Genomic DNA, 17,008 nt, shown 5'->3' on the forward strand with positions numbered 1-17,008 from the left:
ACATGTATATTTTTTACACTACCTCTATAATCTATAATATATTCACTTGTATATTTTTACAATAGTTTAAAAAAGCTCTATAATATATGCACTACCTTTATAATAAATTCACATGTGTATTTCTACAATAGTTTACAATTCTCTATTATATATTCTTATGTATATTAGTCAATATCTCTATATTCTGTATATATATTGTATTTACTGTATATTCTGCATTTGTTGCTTATTGCACTTCTGATTAGATGCTGAACTACGCTTTGTTACTGTGTACCTGTACAAGTGTAATGACCATAGAATAGAATGAAAAGTTGAATCCAATCTAATCTACAGGGTTCAAACCATGAAGAAAACTAAAAGCAGACAAATATGGAGATACATGGTTTTTATTGAACAGCAGCAATATAGAATTGAAGAAATATGTACTCCATATGTAAAAGTGCAAAAGCACTTACTTTCATTAATAATGTAAAGTCTAAATATTTCAACGTAATGTAAAAAGTGCCAAACCAAAATACTGTTACCCTGTAAAAAGGCCCATGGTCCACCTGCAGGCTGAAAGTGTTATTACAAGCTTCTGTGACCAGAGAACAGCCCCAGCAGTCTGTACAGAAGTCCCTGTAGTTACTGAGTAATACTCCTCAGTGTGTGATAAGCCTTTCTGCATTAAGGGGTTAAAGTACTTTATATAAATGCCTCTTTAAAGAACCATCTCCTGAAACGTTCTTTTGGGAACCAAATATGGTTTGATCCACTCTCCATTACTTTCTTTCCTCCCCTCTCCTGCAGGCCAGTACCATCTCCAGATTGAAGACGTTCGCCTGGAAGACGACTCCCCCTACGAGTGCCAAGCAGGCAGATCCAAAACCAGCCGGCCAATCGTCTCCCGCACAGTGTGGCTCAATGTGCAGAGTAAGCAGAACCGTCGCTCGCAGCACAGCGTGGGGAGGGGTGGGGAGGGAGTGGTAGTCTCAAGAAGCAGCATGGGACAACTTTAGCAATGACAGATAGCTCAGCCTGGACCACTAATGGCTCCGCACACACTGCAAAGGTGTCACACAGTGGCAGACTTGATCCTGTCACTTTTTTATCTGCGGCTACATTCGGGATACTAATGAGGCATGTGGTGCCTGTGAGGTAAAGTGGACAGTTCTCCATGAGGAAAGTGTTGCTGTGTGCTTCCGATGGATCATAGGAAGCAGCTAATTAGCTGCCATTAAGAAGCCACTGATTTCGCGTACGCCTGGTTCGCTCAGATTCGTCTACAGTCGCCGGTATACAGCCTTTTACGGAGCTTCATACCATTTAGCCAGTTGTTAAGTACTTTTCTTTTTTTACTCATGGCCAATTTCCAGCCTTCACTGTGGCGGGGCTAAGGCTGCACACACTTCTGGTCATCCACACGGCCATATGCCTATGAAGGCCGCCTCCACATTGCTGAACAGATTGTGGGACAGATTGTTTAGCTGGACTATTTAAATGTAATTTACACACTTACCTAAGTACTTACATAGTTAGTTAGGTGTGATTGGCTCTAATTGTCTGAGCCTCGTTCAAAGCTGTTGAAAGCTCTTGTATTTAAGCAGTCCATGGTTGCTAGACTACTGTATTCTAACTTGCTCCATTTACTGGTGGAAGATTTGTTTTATTATGATTATTACTGATAATAATAATAATAATAATAATAATAATAATAATAATAATAATAGTATGATTGATCCACAAAGTATCTCTTGGGGATCTTCACTCCTTGCAAGGCCTTTATTGCATTTTCTCAATTGACCGCTGTATTGCCACAGTGTCTACAAAAACAGGCATCACAGCAAGCCCACCTGCCTTTGTGGACATTGCTTCACATCTGTCCACCTTCACAGACCAGAACAGAACCCAAAATTGACAATACTTTGCAAGGAGTGAAGGTTAACATAGGCTTATAAATGCATGACATGAAGGGTGGTGGACCAATCTTAGATTGGAGCTTACCAACCAAGACAAATAAAGGGGTCTTCCACCACTTTGTGTCGTGCCAAAGAACACCCCTTTCTCTTGCACCCTTAAAACTAAGAGTACCAGGTACCACCAAAAATGGTTAATCTATGACAGTGTTCCTCAAATCCAGCCCTGGAGGGCCAGGGTCCAACACGGTTTGGAGAATTCTCCACTTGGACACACCTGGATCAAATTGTCTGATAATTACCAGGTGTAGACGGTGTATTTGAGCAGAGATGTTGGACACTGACCCTTCAGGCCTGGATTTGAAGAACCCTGTTCTATGGCATCACTCAATAAACCTTTTGTAGCATCTGTACCCCTTAAATTCACACTAAAAGGACACAAATGTAAAGCATCCTTTATTTCTTTCCCCGAATTCTTCAAATTCTCTCTTTTAATTTGCCAAATATTTCCCTTTTTCTCCAAATTTGGTGTTGCCAATCATCCCACAAGCAATGCTCCCCAAACGTGGAAGGTAAGGACTTAACAAAGGACTTAACCGATACATGCAAAGCCAGCCACCGCCTCCTTTCAAACTGCTGCTGATGCAGCATTGCCAGGCAGCCGAGCACGCTCGGAGGTAAGCGCCGGGTCCCCAGCTCCACCACACCAGCTGACAGACGCCTGTGCCGACCAACATTCCTTAAAAGTGATGAGGGGAGAGAGAGCGCCATCTACCCACCTGAAGAGAGCATGGAGAAATTGTGGTCTCTCTGACTCCGGCCGCCGATGGCAAAGCGTCATGGCTCAGGATTCGAACTCGCGACCCCCCGGGCCACAGTAGCAGCTCATTTGACTGCAGAATACATTTCAGATTCTACCAGCAAATTCAAATGATAATAAAATCTCTCCCCTTCTCCGTACGAACACAGATGTGGTCTGGATTGAACGCTTGGGATCTGCAGTTTCTGTAGAACTCCTGCTTGTTTCAATGAGAGCTACCAGTGAGAGATGATTCACTTCAAATTGCAGCATGTTTTTGTTATTGCCAATGATAACGGCAGCTTCTAAGGGTTAAGCTGTAAATGAATGATGAATTTGCCTGTGGGTCTTATCCTGCCTGTAGGCCATCTTCATTCTCTCGCTTGCTGCTGCTGCTGCATTTGGATGTAAACGATGAGGCACTGCAGCACACCATTCACAGCCGGACGTTTCGTGACGGGCTGGGAGCAGAAGCGTGTGCGTAGTGCTAGATTAAGCTGGACGTGTGGAGAGATTCCTCATGTTTGTTTTGGGAGTGCTCATTTAGATTCTTGGATAGTTTTGCTGTGAGTCAACAGCATTTTGTTTTTCTTTTCACCTCTTTAATCATTTATTTATTTGGATTAAAATCTTTCCAGTCGCGGCCAATTCAACCTGCCAGCCATGTGACTTAATCAGGGAGATCTGCGGGCATGCGGTGGGAACGTTAACTGCCTCAGTGTACAGTCATGGCCGAACATTTTCGCTCCTCTGCACGAAGAAGAGTAGAATGCAAATGCTTTGGGATTCATGTGTATATTTTATATTGTATATAACAGCAAAAAAGGCTAAAAGAAAGAGTCCAGAAATGACTGGACATAATGATTGGCATCCTTTTTTAAAAATTCAAATCCAAGAAATAATTGGATGTCAATCATGTGATGCTTCGTTAATCCATATCTGCGTGCAGTGCCGGTAATATAGAGATCACACCTTCAAACAGATTAAATGGAGAAAATCTGACTCGGGCACTGAGCACTGAGAAAGATAGAAGAGCAAAGAATTGGCAGATGATGTGAAAAGCAAAATTGTAAAACAGTAGGCTGGGCGATATGGTCAAAATATTAGATCACGATATTTAAAGACTTTTTTCGTGATACACGATATTTATCACAATACATGTAACCACAAAATGTATCAGTAGCGACTGATTCTTATAAAGCACTATTCAAATTCTCTCCGTACTAAATACAGTGATTTTTATTCAACAAAAGCTGCACTACTGTCAGGTACCCTTGGTATCGCGCCCTCCCCCGGGGCGGTTCCGAGCCACCGCCTACAGGCTCACACAAGGACTTTTGTTGTTGTGTTTCCGTTGTAGTTTAATTTAATGATTCGGTTCAGTGTCTAGGTTCGTGTTCATGTGTTCAATCCCGGTTTATCATCTCTTGTTGAGTTAATGTATTTTACCTGAGACGGGGGATACTTAAGGAGCTCGGCTACAGAGCTCCTCGCCAAGAATTGGTGTAGGTTCAGACTCAGATCACGGTTTGTTTAGGCCAGTTTGGTTCACAGTTCAGGTCCACTAGTGGACCTTGCTTCTAGCGTCAAATTTTGCGAGGCAACTTTGGTCGCTCCCTGGATTTATCGACGACCCTCTTCGACTTTGCGTCTTCAGGTTTGGTCGGCCTTGCTGTTTAGGGTTCAGTGGCTGGTTCTCCAGCTCTCTCTCACCAGCTCTCTTAGCTCAGCTCCCAGAGCCGCCCCGGTCTCAGGTGTGCTTTTATGTTCGCCTGTTTTTGTTGTCGAGTTTACGTTGTTTTACTATATAGTCCCTTTAGCTAGGCGACCCTCTTCGACTTCATGTCTTCACATTTTTTGTTCAGATAAAGGTAAAAAAGACGCACAAAATCTGATCTGACCAAATTCATGATGCATGCCAATTAATCGGACATGAATCCGATCTACAACCACATTTGAAAGGCAATGTTCACATTACTAGGCCAAAATCAAAGTTTTTGCCTTAATGTGACACAGATCAGATTTTTCAGGGCTCTGGGGACATGTCAAATTTTGCGTTTTAAATCAGATTTAAGAATCAGTCACTTTCATACGACGTCCCAGGTTGGGTACTTATCTGATTTGTGAGCATGCAATATGAATGTGAATAAGTAGATTAGATTTCATGTGTCTTTTTGCCTGTGTGCATGCGCTTAGTGCTGTTGGTGATGCACATGGAGGCAGAGGTCCTTATTGGACCTTATATTCATATTAAGGCGTAGGTGGGGTTGAAGGGTTGATGTTAATGTGTGTTGCCCCTTCTCCACTGGCAGCATATCAGACAAGCTGGTTGAATAGGAAATGTGTCCGATTTAGAAGCACATATAAAATGCTATGTTCATGTTACCAGGCTGAAGTAACTCAAATCTGATTTTTTGCCTTAATGTGACACAGATCTGTCATCTTTAAAATGTGGTCTTAGATCAGATTCAGTATCAAATCAGTATCTGATTTGTGGACATGCGACTTGAATGTGAATGGACAGATGGATTTCATGCGTCTTTTTGCCTGTATGCATGCGCTTAGTGCTGTTGATCCCAGTTTGGGTGTTTACATTAACATTTAAGCCATTTAGCAGACGCTCTTATCCAGAATGACTTCAGACCCCTGCAACTGATCCAGAATGCAGCGGCACAGGTCGTCTTCAATGTTCCTAAATTCAGCCATGTTACTCCACTGCTGCGTTCTCTCTTCACTGGCTTCCTGTAGCTGCTGCCCAGGTCATCTGATTCAGACCCCTGATGCTGGCCTACAAAGCCAAGACTGGACCAGCCCCTCCGTACTTGATGGCAATGGTCAAAAGCTGATCTGCACCAAGAGCCCTTTTTTCTGTCCTGCACCGAAGTGGTGGAACGAGCTTCCCCTGGGTGTCCGAACAGCAGAGTCCAACACTCGCTGTCTTCAAACCCAGACTGAAGACCCACCTCTTCTGAGAGGACTTGGGCGAATAGTAGAGTGGTCACCCTATTTGAGCTATTTTAAATAGGCAAAAAATTCAAAGATCCTCTAATCTTAGACTCTACTATTCACCCAAGTACTCTCAGAAGAGGAGGAGGGTCTTCAGTCTGGGTTTGAAGACAGCGAGTGTTGGACTCTGCTGTTCGGACACTCAGGGGAAGCTCGTTCCTCCACTTCTGTGCAGGACAGAAAAAATCCTGGACGCTCGTCTTCCGTGGATTTTGAGGGATGGCGGGTCGAGCCGAACCGTACTTGAAGCTGGAAGGGCTCTTGGTGCGGATCGGCTTTTGACCAATGTCATCAAGTACTGAGGGGCTGGTCCTCTCTGGGCTTTGTAGGCCAGCGTCAGGGTTTTGAATCTGATGTGGGAAGCAGCTACAGGAAGCCAGTAAAGAGGACGCAGCAGTGGAGTGACATGGCTGAATTTAGGGTACTTAGGGTACCTATCCGATTTGTAGGCATGCAAGATGAATGTGAATGGTTAGATTAGATGTCATGCGTCTTTTTGACTTATTGGATCATATATCCACATCAGGGCACTCCCCCTCTCGCAATGTAACCTTCAGCCTGGCAACGGACCTTAATGTCCGCAGCATGATTAAAATGTTTACAGCACCATGGCACTGTAGCTAACCTCCCTGGATGTGGATGGAAAAACTGAAGCAAGAATACATCAGATTTGACTTAGTTTGTTGATCCAAAGCAAACCAACTTTCTAAAAGAAGTGCAGGGGTGCCAATATTTCTGGCCATGACTGCATGTGTGTGAGTTTCCAGTCAGATGGCCACAGTCATCCATCCAGAAAATGTGCTGCCAGGCAGTCTCTCAGGGAGGCCATGCCTCACAGGATCATTTCAGTGGCAGTATACGCACTTCTATGAGTCACGTACCCATCAGGGGGTCCATGTATTCTGACAGTGGGTGGTTCGATCTATACCTAGCTCGCTTTATTGGCTGTGAGCTATAACTGACTACAGCTCACACTTCAAGTTTTTCTTCTCAGCTAAATTCTAAACTTATTATTAGACAAACTGTTACAGTGGGGTCAGGTCAGAGCTGGAGCTTGAGAGAAATCTCATGTAGTGGCCACGCAAATGATACACAGTTCTTTGCAAATGTCGTAGGAAGCAGAGAACATAGATTAAAACTATTTATCTCACCAGTAAGGGCCTTTCTTGCTTTTTGGAATACTGCAGGACATTAGAATAAACACAAATCAACATAAGGTCAGGGATCAGGGATCAGTCAGAAGCAGCCTACGTTGGTTAGAAGAATACAGGTTTCTCTGTGGACTACAGACACTGGATGTATCTGTTAAGGTCCACCAGCGGCTCACCTGAATTACTTTAATTAAAGAATAATAATCCAACATGAATACTTGTTTTTATTGGATAGTGGATACTTTTATTTGATATTAATAAAAGTTGATATTATATTATTATATTTCCATAATATTTAGACGCACAGAATCAGATGTGACCATTCACATTCATGTCACTTGCCCACAAATTGGATTTGTATCCGATCTAGAACCACATATGAAAGGCTATGTTCATGTTTACTGAAAAAATCATGTTACACTAAGGCAAAGAATAAGATTTACGCAATTTGTCCAATATCTAATTATAAATATGATAAATATTTATATTATAAATATAAATATTTATCATGTTTATAGTTAGATTTATTTATAATACATATATATTAAAGATTATTATATTATTGTATTATATTATTTACTTTATTATGAATAAATCTAATTATAAATATGATACATATTTATATTCATAATGGCAATGTCCTAAGATGGGGACTCATGGGAGTTGCAGTTGATGCAGGTTAGGTTTTGGGTTGAGGTTAGAGTTAGTATTAGGGCCAGTGTTAGGGTTAGGTTTTGGGTAAGACTGGCTTTTGTTTAGTGGAAGTAAGATATTAAGAATTATTCATATTAACATTAACAGCAACAACAACAACAACAACAACAACAATAATAATAATAATAATAATAATAATAATAATAATAACCGTAAATCTACTGAATGTCACTAAAGCATCGACAGAACATCCTCAGGATATTTACCTAAGTGTATTCAGAAGCTTCACTGCTGCTACTGCACAAAGCTTACTTTTTAACTGGTGGGAAACCGCTTGCACACACCAGACACATGACCTTGAGATGCTACATAAACTCTGCCCCCTCATATGAACCTGTGGAGGCATGGATACCCTTCATGTCTGCTGTACTTCATTCATTCTCAGTGTCTCAGAAAATATACAGTCGGCAGAGCTGACTAATGTATGGATCCACATGAGCACCAGATCAGATCAAACAAAATCTAGTTAAGAGTGATTCTCTCTGTCTCTCTCTCATGCTCTCTCTCTCGCTCTCCTTCTCTCGTCCGCGGTGGGAGCCGACCCATATGTGTGAGGTGGGGGGCAGTGAAAGCCTGCTTTCTTCCTCACTCATCACACATTCACTTCTGCCTTCGTCTGCTCCAGACGAGTGTGTGCCAGTGGGTGTGGGAGAAAGAGAGAATGCGCAAGTGTGTATAGGAAAAGGGGGGTGGGGGGGTGGGGGGTTAAGGGGCAGGTTGCCGTGACGACCTCGACTGCTTTTCTGTTTTCTTTTTTTCTTTTTGTAGTCTGGGAAGGGAGCAGGTTTTACTGACACCTCTATATGAGAGAGAGAGCGAGCAGCATGCATGCATCTGCACCAGCAGTGCAGCTCACACGTTTTTCACCATGTTTGAGAGTGTGTGTGTGTGTGTGTGTGTGTATCTATGGAGAAGAAATACAGTGCTTTTGCTCTCTGTCTATCTCTGTCTATAAGATTCACAAATCAATCCCTGCGATAGCTGCTGTTTATTATTACTCAGGTGATGGCAATTTCAATCACTGAGTGCTGATGGGACATCTGTTTAGTATGAATTGAAGTAGCTCCTCAGGGCCTTCGTGTGCTTCATTTCTGCTAGTTTTCAACTTCTACACAAGTCAAACAGAAGTCAGTAACTCCACACTGCATTCCACACAATAAACATCTCTCAGAGGCCTTCAGCAAGAAGGTTGGAAATGCAGATGAGTCGTGGAAGGGAGCTAAAAAGATCTCAGAACGATTAGAACAATTCCACTATCCGCTGAATCATTCACAAGGGAAGCAGCTGACCACCAGGGCCAGGTCAGGCTATGCCAGCGAGTTCATCATGGGACCTACAGGTAGCTCTTACCATGGTTGATAGACATGAGAGGTGTGCAAGGTTGGCCAGAGAACCCCTAGATAAAGACCAGGACTGCTGGAGCGACGTGCTTTGGGCAGATAGATCTTGGATGGGAGACAAAAAAAAGACATGGGGTTTTCATGGGGTGTTCTAATTTTTTCACATGGCATGATAACCACATAGCTACATCACTGCAACCACTTGGAGCAGCTTAACAGCCACCTGGTATATCATAGCAACCACAGAGGAACACCTTAGCAACATCAAGGCACTCACTTAATAATGCCATAGTAACTGCCATAACAACCACTTAGAAACACCACAGCAACCACCTCGAACACCTTATTAACCATCTGCAGCATTAATAATACCATAGCAATTGCCGTAACAACAACTTGGGCCACCTTAGCACCCATTTGAAATACATTAGCAACTAAATAGTGACCACCTAGCAACACCACAGCAATTACCTGAATTACCATAGTCACCACCACTAAACACCTCAGTGAACCCACTTAAAATATAATAGCAACTGCCATAACAACCACCAGGAACACCTTAGCAACCACATGGCATACCACATGGCACTGAGACAGTACAAAAGCAACCACCTGAGACACTTCAGTAGTTACTGTCATAATAACCACCTGGGCCACCTTATCAACACCAGGGTATTCACTTACCATAGCAACCTCCCTAACAACCTCATGGTACACCATAGTAACCACCTGAAGTACCATAGCAATTTCTTTGAAACCACACAGCAACACCATAGCAACTACCTAGGACACCTTAGTAACCATCTCAGTTACCATAGCGGCCACCAAGAAACACTTAGCAACACCAGGACACCCACTTAACAATACTATAGAAACTACCATGACAACCACCAGGAACACCTTAGCAACCACTTGGCAATACCACATGGCACCATTCCCTTAGCAAACCCTTAGCAACAACATGCAACAATACAATAGCAACCACCTGAGACAATACAATAGCTACTGCCATAACAACCACCTGGAACACCTTATCAACATCAGGGCACCCACTTTACAGTACCATAGCAACCTCCCTAACAACTTTCTGGAACACCATTGCAACCACCTGAAGTACCTTAGCAAAAATCTCAATTACTGTTAACACTTTAGCGACACCAAAACACCCACTTAACAATACAATAGAAACCACCAGGAACACCTAAGCAACCATATGGCATGCCATAGCAACCACCTAGAAACATCTTAGCAACCCCATGGCACTGCTCACCATTTTAGCATCCATCTGAGACACTTTAGTAATCTATAAACCAAGGGTGTAAAATTTAAAATGAGTGTGTATAGCAACCACCTAGCAACACCACCTGCATTATTAATAATACCATAGCAATCGCCATAACAACCACTTGGAAGGTGTTCCAAGTGGTTGTTATGGCGACTGCTATGGTATTATTGATAATATGCTTTTGCACACCCTACAGAACCCTGCCTGGACTCGCAGTGCCGGGTGTTTGCTAACGTGGCTGGTTTGGGTTTCTGTGCGAGACGGAAGATGAGGCTGGCTGTATTGTTTTGGATTAGGAGGGCCTACTTGATCTAGTGGCTGCAGTAATCCCCTATCAGCGCATGGCAGGGAGGGAAAAACACACAGGGGTAATGTCAGACACACACAGACTTCTTCAACACGTCTCTCGGTCGAGGCCTGTGGAGATAGCTATTGACGCAGTGGCCTCGCACTTAGCCACTAGCTAGCGCCGGGTGATTCATCTTGAATTAGCCCATTATAAAACATATCACATGGACACGGGGAATCCAATTAAGGTCCTGCCTCATCCTTTACTCTCTGTTTCTCTCTCTTTTCTTGCCTCTCCTCTCCCCTCGGTAAAGACATTATGCCATTCGGATTAGATTTGTGAAGGTAGATTTAAAGCAGGCGCAGCCGTAGCCCAGCCTGAACGGATCGCTGGAGTAGGGAACGAGAAATTACGACTTCCTTCAGTTGTGTGAAAACAAAAACACAAAAAAACAAAACTGGAAAATCATCTCGAGCAGATAAAGCAAAGTGCCGCTGCAACATCACTATCTACTGCAGTTTCCTGGAAAACAACCCGTTTCATAACCACCAGTTATGGAGTGTGTTCAGACTGGCAGCTACCAGCAAAACAACACCATAGCAACATGAGGACACCCATTTTATTAAGCCACAGCAACCACCTGAAATACTAAAGCAACCACCAAAATAACACCTTGGCAAAATCAGGACACTTAACAGTGCAATAGAAACCACCATAACAACCACCAGGAACACCTTAGCAACCACCTGGCAAAACAACATGGCACCGTTTCCTTAGCAACACTTTAGCAACAACATGCAACAATACAATAGCAAGCACCTAAGGCAATACAGTAGCTACTGCCATAACAACCACCTGAAACACCTTACCAACATCAGGGCACCCTCTTTACAGTACCATAGCAACCACCTGAAGTGCCTTAGCAATGATCTCTATTACACAACAATACAATAGAAACCACCAGGAACACCTAAGCAACCACATGGCATACCATAACAACCGCCTAGAAACATCTTAGCAACCCCATGGCACCGTTCACTTAGCATTATTTTAGCATCCATCTGAAACACATGAGTAATCTATAAACCAATAGTGTAAAATTTAAAATGAGTGTGTATAGCAACCACCTGAATTATTAATAATACCATAGGACTGCATGATAACCACCTAGCAACACATACACACAGTAACCATTGCAACCACCTGGGATAGCATAGAAACTGCATAGAAACACCATAACAATCACTTAACAATATCATTGCAACCACTTAGCAATACCATAGCAAGCGACTTTTAGCAACCATCTGGCAATACCACATGGCACCGTTCCCTTAGCAACACTTTAGCAACAACATGTGACAATACAATAGCAACCACCATACAGTACAGTAGCTACTGCCATAACAACCACCTGGAACACCTTGTCAACATCAGGGCACCCTCTTTACAGTACCATACCAATCTTCCTAACGACCTTCTGAAACACCATAGCAACCACCTGAAGTGCCTTAGCAACCATCTCAATTACACAACAATACAATAGAAACCACCAGGAACACCTAAGCAACCACATGGTATACCATAACAACCACCTAGAAACATCTTAGCAACCCCATGACACCGTTTACTTAGCATAATTTTAGCATCCATCTGAGACACATTAGTAATCTATAAACCAAGGGTGTGAAATTTTAAATGAGTGTGTCTAGCAACCACCTGAATTATAAATAATACCATAGGACTCGCATAACTGCATGATAACCACCTAGCAACACATACATACAGTAACCATTGCAACCACCTGGGATAGCATAGAAACTGCATAGAAGCACCATAACAAGTTAGCAATACCATAGCAAGCGACTTTTAGCAACCATCTGAAAAACCACAGCAACCACCATGAAACGCTTTAGCAACATCAAGGCACCCACCTAATAACATTATGGCAAACACCATAACAACCAACCTGGAACTGCAGAACTGCATAATAACCACCTAGCAACACATAAGTAACAACCTGGAGTACCACAGAAACTGCAAAGAAGCACCATAGCAATCACTTAGCAACGTCATAGCAACCCTCTGAAATACGATACTGTGGTATCGCGTAGCAAAAACCTGGAAACTGCTTGGAGGTGGGAACCAATTAAGCTGCACAGGAAGTGAACCTTTCTAGGAATATATTTTATCGGACTCAAGCGACACACCTGTTCATAAATATTGAGACATCACCTGAAGTCTGATTGTAGACGGACTTCAAAAAAGGTGCTACCAAACATTGACAGGATGGCTGTGTAACATAGGGGGGACTACTGTACCAGGCCTCCACACTGCAAATGCATCTGATCAATTCATTCACTTAACGCCATTGTGTTTCTAGTCTAGAACAGTGTACAACCACATTAATGCTCTGCATTACCGTAAGTGTTCATGTGATCACTGCAAATAGGGGGGTATTACTACGATATAATCACTGTGCAGTTAGAACTGTCTTTGACTAGCACACTATTTATGAGCTAATATTGGGAAAAGGATGCAAACCTAGCCTCCAAGTAGGTTTACCATCATGCTCACACAAATATATGCGTGCATCCCCATTTATTTCTAATGGTCCCTCAGTGATTTTGTTCTGGAATGGGGTCTGGGCATGCCTCCAACTTTTTAGCATTCTCCCAGAGTCTCTTCATCATGAGGCGATCCAGCCTGTGCTTCCCTATGAAATAGTAACACAGTGTTCTACAGCAAATCGAATTCCTGAAAATGAGTGAATGAGGGCCGAATCGGAGCCTGTGCGGCGGTGCATCCTCAAGGCTGCCGCTGTTTTTGCAGAATGGCCGTAGTTACGGCATGTGGAGTGCATTAAGAGCTTTAAGGATTTGCCCAGGCAATAATATGAGGCGCGGTGCTCTAGGCTAGCTGGAATCTAGTGCGATGTAGTTGGCATCTGTATTTGTCCACCACTGATCTGGGGGTTTTATTTGGGCTCCTTCTGAAGACCCACGGCAAACTGAGTCAAGCTGTGTGGTAGAATCTGAATACTCGTCCCATGGGGAGTCGGAATGCATCTGAAGGTGACGGTTTAACTGCAAACTATTTGTATTGTTACAAATAGATGAGTGAACTACTGTTTTATTTTATTATAGGGTTTTAATAGAATATTTGATTTATTAGCAATTAAATCAAATGCAATTGAATTGGATTGTGTTACATCCAAGGCCGGGGAAGCCTTGTTCAAGGGTCCAACAGTGGCAGCTTAACGAATGCAGGTATTAAACCCACAACCTTACGATCAATAACCCAGCACTCCAACCTCTTACTGAAAATTGAGATTGAGATTTCATGATTCAGTGAATCTTCGAGAATTGTAATTGAATTGAATCATTGTTGAGGTCTGAGACTGACCTGTTGTATTAACCTTCTACCTAAAGCATCAAATCCAATTGTGGTGAAATTTGAGATGTTCTAATGCATTGAATAATTTCTTACAAATTTGGAGAAATTTGAGATTTTATGATGAATGAATCTTTAGGAATTGAGTATTTAAGTGGTTGAACTGTTGTATTGAACTGGTTTCAGTATCAAACTGAATCATATCAGTTGTATCAAATCCAGCTGGAGTCAAATACAAGATGTATTGGTGCATTGAGTCATTTCTTAAAAATCTAACTGTGGTCAAATTTGAGATTTGATGATCGTTGTGTGGGTCAAAGGATTTGCATCTAATTGCTTTGAAATGTAATATGTCATGGTACTGAATTGTTTTCTGGGGTATCAAATTACAAAGTAGCAAATTATGCTAAAGATCCATTGAACTGTTTTCTAAAGAATCATATTGTGGAAAATTGCAGGTCGGTAGAATTGAATAAAACTGGGGTTTGAGATGTGAGATGTTCTGATGCATTGAATAAAGTCTTCCTAAAGTATCAAATCTTCAAATTGTGGTCAAATTGAAGATGTTCTGATCCGTTGCATCATTTATCAATCATGTTTTTTAACTGTCCAATTGTAGTCAAATACAAGATGTTATGGTGCTTTGAGTCATTTCTTAAAAACTAATCGTGGTGAAATTTTAGATTAGATGATGCAGTCAGTTGTTTCGACGAGACTTGTAATGGAATTGAGTTTTCGCTGAGGCCAGAACTGAACTGTTGTATTAAACTGCTAAAATATGAAATCCAATTGTGGTCAAATTTAAGATATTCTGATGTGTTGAATCATTTCTCTAATAAACAAATCCTGGTCAAATTTGAGATTTCATGACATAGTGAATCCTCACAAATTGTAATTGTAGGGCCTGGGTGGTCCAGTGGACCAAGGACTGTCCCCATGATAGAAGGGGATTGCTGGTTAGCCATCGGCAGCCGAGGCCTTGAGGGAGTACAATTGGCCTTGCTCTTTCCAGGGTGGGTAGATGGTGCTGTCCACCCCACATTGCTCCTGTGCAGTACTGCCCATCACCGGCTTCTGCAGGCAGGTCCATTGGAGGTGCACTTTCCTCCAGGCATGTTGATTGCCCGGCGATGTTGTTTCGCCAGCAGTTTGAAAAATTAGTGGCTTGACTCGGCATCGGAGGAGGCGTGTGTTTGTCTGTCCTCAGTGGTGATGGGGGAGAAAATGGGGGAAAATCTGAAAAAAGAGCTGAGTTAGCTGAATTTGCAGACTATGAATGGCAAAAAGTCGCCCAACAGCAACGTGAAAGACTAGTGGAGAGCTTGCCGAGACATGCGAGCTGTGATTGGCCGTCAAGGTTATTTCACCATAGTGATTTCTGAATGCTCTCAAAGTTCAGATATTAATACTGTGTTGTTTAAATTTGAGTAATAACTTATTTACATTATAATTATTATAATCATTTTTTGAGCAGTTGATTTTGAGCAGTCGTCATTTCTGCAAATAAATGAATAAATGCTCTAAATATTTATATTTTTTATATGGGATTTAGGGGAAATTGTTGTCCATGGTTTATGAAATCCAACATAAATGTGCATTTCACTAAAACACACTGCCTGTAAACCGTAAAAAAACAGAAAAAATGATCATGTAGGGTGGTCTCTTAATTTTTCTATATATAAATGGAATCGAATTGAATCGCTGAGGTCAGAGGTTAAACTGTTGTATTTTTTCAAGTATCAAATCCAATTGGAGTCAAATACAAGACATTGTATTTGTACATACAGTGCATTGAATCATTTCTTAAAAATCGAACCGTGGTGAAATTAGAGATTTGATGACGCAGTCAATCGTTTCTTCAAGGATTGTAATGGAATTGAGTCCTTGTTGAGGTCAAAGATTTGCACTGAGGCTCATCCATTGTGGTTGTGCTGTAATGTCTTTACCGAACCCTCCTCAGTGTTGTTTAGCAGGTTATTCCAGACGCGATGTGACAGGAACAAGGGGCTCGGCTATTGCATTTGGAGGCTAAACTCCCCCCTCCGCGGCCCTGCCTTTGTATCCGCGCATTAGTGGCCCTAGACAGTGGAGACGCCGCATCGTTTATCAGTTGTCAGACAGACTTACTCAATTCAGGTCTTGTTCTCTTGGATAAAATGTTTGTCACACAGTATGCCGAGAAATACGTGGGAATAAGAGAGAGAATGCAGAGCGAGAGAAACAGAGAGGATAGAGCTATCACTCGCCCGGACTCAAACACACCTGCTCCTCTATGTCCTCAGAGAGAAAAGAGGGGGAAAAACTGATACAGGGGGAAGAGATGAGAGGAGAGGTGTGGAGAGAGATAGTGGGGATGAGAGAGAGAGGGGGGAGGGAGATGAGTGCAGAGAGGAGGAGGAGATGAGATGAAAAGAGGGAGAGAGGGAAGGAGAGAAAGAAGAGGACAGAGGGGGCGGAGCAAAGGGACTGCTTCAATAGCTTTCAGCTTCAAAGCCTGCACCTGAGCCCCCCATAACGGCTGTGTGGGTGTGCATGTTTGTGTGTGTGTGTGTGTGTGTGTGTGTGTGTATACTATACCTTTTGAGGTAGTGTATGTATGTTTAAATGTCTGGTCAAAGCCAGTTAACCATTAAAGCTGGCACATGTGGCTTGACTTGATTCTGACATGTGTGTGTGTGTGTGTGTGTGTGTGTATGTGGGCGGGTGAGCCAGTTAACCAAGACCACACATGTGGCTTCATTAGTTTTGGCATGCACAATAAAAAAAATCGAAGTCTACATATAAACACAGTCATATCAGAATATTATGACCTCCTACCTAATAGTGGGAATAACCACCCTTGGCTGGGCTGACGCTGTATTGGCTGATGGTAGGTGTCTGGTGTAGAGGTTAGCGGCTCCACAGTGCAGCGTCGATCGTTCTGTACCACTTACCGGAGTAGTCGTTCCCCTCAGGCATCAGTGGCCTGTGGAGCACCACAGTTATGCTATGGGGAGGCGCTCAATGTGCGAGATGTCCGTTCTCAGTTCATAGAACATCCCACAATATTAGCGGTTTCCGAGATGCTACCACCCTTCGCCCAGTACCCTATTATCATGCCCTTTTGGACATCAGCCAAATCACGTTCTCTGCCCGAGAC

The 17,008-nt window shown here is 42.6% G+C and overlaps 1 protein-coding gene across 1 annotated transcript in view; it reads left to right on the forward strand.

The window, feature by feature from the left end:
* nphs1 (NPHS1 adhesion molecule, nephrin) overlaps positions 1-17,008 on the forward strand; it is a 275,069-nt gene that overhangs the window by 159,645 nt on the left and 98,416 nt on the right. Inside the window, exon 3 of the mRNA XM_072691705.1 lies at positions 790-912. Within this exon, the coding sequence (XP_072547806.1) occupies positions 790-912 (123 nt within the window). The remainder of the gene's footprint in view (positions 1-789; positions 913-17,008) is intronic.

This window comes from Salminus brasiliensis, chromosome 11 (assembly GCF_030463535.1).
Source record: "Salminus brasiliensis chromosome 11, fSalBra1.hap2, whole genome shotgun sequence".
Classification (NCBI taxonomy): Eukaryota; Metazoa; Chordata; class Actinopteri; order Characiformes; family Bryconidae; genus Salminus; species Salminus brasiliensis.